The sequence below is a fragment of the Chinchilla lanigera genome, unplaced genomic scaffold, assembly GCF_000276665.1.
Source record: "Chinchilla lanigera isolate Chin_1 unplaced genomic scaffold, ChiLan1.0 scaffold00014, whole genome shotgun sequence".
NCBI classification, from domain to species: Eukaryota; Metazoa; Chordata; class Mammalia; order Rodentia; family Chinchillidae; genus Chinchilla; species Chinchilla lanigera.
The window spans coordinates 13,545,043-13,549,885 of record NW_004955415.1 but is presented as its reverse complement, the minus strand read 5'-3'; the positions used below and the strand labels follow the sequence as shown (position 1 = coordinate 13,549,885).

General features: G+C 49.7%; 1 protein-coding gene across 1 annotated transcript in view; it reads right to left on the bottom strand.

Moving 5' to 3' along the window:
• The window catches only part of Tmc2 (transmembrane channel-like 2), an 80,860-nt gene extending 76,240 nt beyond the window's left edge, over positions 1 to 4,620 (bottom strand). Inside the window, exon 1 of the mRNA XM_005380756.2 lies at positions 4,482 to 4,620. Within this exon, the coding sequence (XP_005380813.1) occupies positions 4,482 to 4,515 (34 nt within the window). The 5' untranslated portion in view covers positions 4,516 to 4,620. The remainder of the gene's footprint in view (positions 1 to 4,481) is intronic.
• Between the last annotated feature and the right edge of the window lie 223 nt (positions 4,621 to 4,843).

The following is a 4,843-nucleotide window of genomic DNA, read 5'->3' as shown; positions in this document are numbered from 1 at the left end:
AAAATTAAAAATTTAAAACTAAATTAAAAATTTAGTTTTGTGGGTCACTTTATTTTTTAAATTTAGTTTTTTAAATTAAAAATTTTTATGAGTACATGTGGTATATAGTGATTACATTCACCATGGGGAGTTGGTACGTGCATATAACACACCTTAATTCTAGGGGATACTTTATATTTAAACCATAACAGATGCTAGCGAGGTATGGTGGTACACTCCTGTAATCCCAGCATTCAGTAGGCTGAGGCAGGGGGATTATTGTGAGTTCAAGTCCAGCCTACACTCCATAGTGAGACCCTGTCTCAAAAAAACAAAACAAAAAAGAATTGTCTCCAAAGCAATTCTCTCTCTGCCTGATATAAGACAGAGAGACATCTTTACAGATGGCAATTTATTCTTTGCTTTTAGACAGAAAAATGAGGATAGAGAGCTATAGTGATCCCCTCTTTTTCTGTAGATGTGTCCCAAGACTTCTGTGGGATGTGAGAAGGTATGGATTTACCAATACCTGTATGTCACATAACACTATATGAATCTTTCCTTCCAAGCCTATGCCTGGTGCCTCTTTTGCCTCATTGCTGTTATGTTTTGGATCCACTACTTCCTACAATGAGGATTCCTTGAACATAGCTCTTGGGGAAGGGGTGGAGTGAGACACTGTGGCTCCTCTTCCCAGGAGAACCTGGACTAGGCCAGGCTTTAGAGGGGGCAGAGAAGCAGGGATTAAGGTGAGGGGTCCAGGAGATGAGTCAGAAAGACCCATTCCGTACCCCGGCAGGAGACCAGATAAGAAAGTAAGTATATGTTTATATCTTCTGTGCCTATGTATGTTCTCAACCCACTAATGAAATAATTTCATCTTGGTCATGAATCATACCAGGCATTCTTCTAAGCATTACAGGTGTAAGTTGGAGGTTTGGAAATGTTCTTCCAAGATGTAATTCCTGTTGTAATCTGGTTCTCAACTGAAAGAAATTCATGGGGAATGTGGAAAATGAGCCAGAATTTGCCCTTTAGTCTTCCCTGAGCTTCTTCTGTATGGAAAACAGGCTGCCTTTTCTTTCTTTCATAGTTTTCAATGGACTCCACTTATGGTATTGTGGTGGATTGACAACTGGTGGGCAACTAATAACCCCCAGCTGAACTGAGTAAGCGTGGTGCTGGGTGTGTGAGGTCCACCTGAGGATTGTTGCCAGCAGCATAAGAGGCAGACCTGGAGAAGAAGTTAGGTTTTTGGGAACTGAGAAAGGCTGTTGGGAGCTGGTAGAAGCTGTAAGGAGCTGCTGGATCTTTTGGAGGAGCTTGTCATGCTGGTTTTCCTGATGAACTTGGGTGTTTTCATCCTCTGAGGAGCTCAGGACCTTGCTCTCACTGAGAATAGCTTTGGTTCACTTTGGGGGAGCTCTGGTCCTCACTCTGAGCATGGTTTTCTGGCTCTGTAGGGGAAGAAGGTGCACAGCTCAGTCTCCTAGAGAAGCTTGCTGCGTTGGCTTTCCTGATAGGAAGTCAGCTTTCCTGATCCTCGGAGGAGCTCAGGACCGTACTGTTGCTGAGGATGGCTGTGGTACCTGTCAGGGCTGCTCTGGTTCTTACTTTGTGTGTCGCTTTCTGGCTCTAGTGTAGATCCCTCAGCCTGCTAGCACAGATCCTTCATCCTGCTGGCACAGACTTCTTAGATTCTACCACTGACCTTTGGGCTTTCCCAGTGCAGGTCTGTGAAACAGGCCTGCATGAGACATTGTTTTGGGCTCTAGGTCTCCAGTGGGACTTGTGGGAGGCATTGTTATGAGCTCTAGGTCTTCAGCTGGACTCATGCAGGACGTTTCCACGGGATCCAGGCTTTTGGCTAGATTTCTTGATCTAAAGTGTGTGGAAAGATTTCCTGCACTCTCATGTGTATGATTCTTTGGGTGACTATTATAAATAATCTTACAAAATATGTGCCTTGTATTATATTGCTCCCCTTGCAAATATTGCTCAAATCACAACAGGTATCATTTAGGAACTTGTAAGGCAGCTCTCTTGCTAGGAAGACCTCCAAGCTCAGCAGGTGCTCCTTTGAACATCATGGGCTTCATGTGTATGTCCCTGACCCTGGCAAGAGAATTCAGATAGCAAAAAGCAGGCTGGGAGGCTGGAGGAGCTGGTGGCTCTAGCTTGTCCTCCACCTCCATCTTAATAGTTCAGTGCTTTCACCAAACACAATGGGAGGATGAAGAGTTCTGACCCTTCTTTCCAACAGTGATAGATTGCAATTATGTTGAAAAAAAGAACTTTGTATTCTCAGACTTTTTTCTTTATAAAGTATAAGCTGAAGGAATAGGCCCTATTCACTAGGGCATCATCTCCCCTCAGAGACAACCCCAGAGAAGATTTGAAATGGAAACTCTTATGTAATTGGGTTTCAGTTAATTTAGTGAGTTCCCAATATTTAACTTCACCACATCCCTTGATTGGTTGGATCTCGAGGCAGAAATTCTGACCTATTTCATCTTTTCTATGGGAAGTGGAAATGATGTCATAGGAAAGGGAATGTAGTTTAGTAGGAAAAGGCTTGTATTTTAAGCAAAACAACCTTGTATTTCAGTCTTCCTCAAGGGATATTTGCCTACAGGTGACTCCATCAAGTCCCAGGGAAGCCAAGTTACAGGGAGAAGGGACAAGAAGGAGGACAGTGTGACGAGGCGGGGGAGGAATGTGTCTGGTCACCCATACACAGGGAGCATCCTGCAGGTAACTGTCACTAGAGGAGCAGCTGACCCCACCACTCCTGAGAGGAGGGTCTCCTGGGGGCCACACTGGGGCACAGCATGCTTCCTCACACTTGCTGCTGGGTCTTTGGGGACAGCTGAGCAGTGAGAGGAAGACAGGTGGGCTGGGGAGGAGGGACAGTGGGGATGGGCAGCAGGGCGCTGTGGGAAGGGGTGGTGAGATGCCGAGAGTGCTTTCAGGCCCCTCCCTCCCCGCCAGCTCCTCTGGACCTCTTGCTCCTAGCTTTTGCCTCTGCATCACTGCCCCACTGAGGTCTCGGACCCCAACAATGGGGAAGCAGTGGACAGTGAGAGCAGAAGGCCTGGGCAGAGGAGGTGGGTTCTGGAGCAGCTTCTCTATACAAGGAAGGTCACGGCGGGGGCTGGTTGAGAGGAGGGGACTCTCCCAAACTTCCAGAAGTCCACTGTTCCCTATGACTCTACTTCCTGACCTACAAGTGGAGCCCAGCTTTGCTGGAGAGGTGAAGAGAAATGATATGGCGTCTCTGATACTGTGACATGCAGCATTGGGTGCCCAGCCTGTGGCTGTGGCCCCCACCCTCTCCTCATCACGGTGGTACAGGGTGTCTTTCCCTCCTACGGCTCTCCAGCTTCTCCTGGAGCTGGCGGCCTTCTTTACAGGCCCATGGAGAATGTGATCACATTCTCCATGGAAAGATACCTGAGGACCCATTCCCAGGGCACTCTCAGGTGGTCCAGAATGTGCCCTCTAGAGCCAGGTGGCCAGGGTGTGAGTCCTGTCTGTACCACCCATCCACTGCCTGCAGGACATTGCCCTTTCCCCTGGCTGGTAAATGTTCACAGCATCCCAAACCTTGGCTCAGTGTGTCTGTAGCTCTGGAGTGTCCCTTGATACCCAGGGACCCAGGGCCAAGCAGCAGGGCCTCTCTGCCTCTTCCCCAGTTAGACTACTGCCTCCCATGGGTTGAGACGAGGGGCTCAGATGCAGTGTGGAATAAGAGGAAGAGAGGGAGGGGAAGAGGAGGCAGGAGAAAGGGAGAGGGCAGCTGGACAACTGGGCATGGAGGTGAGTTGGGCCCTGCACACTCCCTGGGAAGCTACCACCATTCTCACTTGTCCGAGGGGAGCTGCTCTGGGCCCATCCTCTGTCTCCACCATGTGCTGTAAGGGACAGGAGTGGGGAGTAAGCAGCTGTCCTCTGGAAAGTCCTCCTCCCAGTAGCACCTCTCTTTGGAGCTCTCAGTTGGTTTATGAATGCCTCAGACTGGAACTTGGCTGCAGTTATTTTACTCAGCAAGCCCCAGCTCTTGACATTTCTCCTACACCTTGGAAAAGCTGTGTGGTCATAACAACCTCCCCCATCATCCCAGACAGATAGAACTGCTAAGAGGGTTGCTAAGGAGAGGCAACTGTAACCAAGACAACAGGAGACTAAGACCAGCAGGGTCTGAGAACTCACAGCACCCACAGGACTATGACAACCTCCAGTATACATGTCAGCGTGGGCTCCATGCATGGTTTTTGCACAGGTCATTTCAGTCCCTCCAATAGCCCATGAGGTGGTGAAGACCACCTTCATACCATGGAGGCAGGGAGAGGTGGAACAACCACACTGAGGTCACTTAGCACATAGGCTCAGGCCTGGACTCAAACACAGGTTCCTTCCCCTGCCTCTCAAGACTGCTTCCTACCCCATCTCTGCCCAGAAAGACTGTATGTAGGACCCCAGAGGATGAGTTCAGGACTCACCTTCCTCCTTCAGGCCGTTTGGTGGAGGGCTCATGGTCAGCAGGGCTCCTGAGGGCCCCACCTGGGCTCACACAGCTTGCTCGGCCATGTACCCCTCCAGCTGGGAGTGCTTCCCTGGCCTCATGGTAGCCAGCCTTCCTTCCTGGGCCCTGACAGCAGCCGGAACTCCTTGGCTGGAGACTGAAGGTGCAGTTTGGGAGAGAGCTGGGAAGGAGGTGGCGGTTCCCAGCACATCAATCCGGCCACACACTTCTCTGCTCGGGTTTCCTGCTGAGGACTGCGTAGCCTCGTGTTTCAGGCATCACTTATACATGAGGGGCCCCGGAGGGGCAAGGAGCTGCAGGCTGTTTCCTGGCAATGAC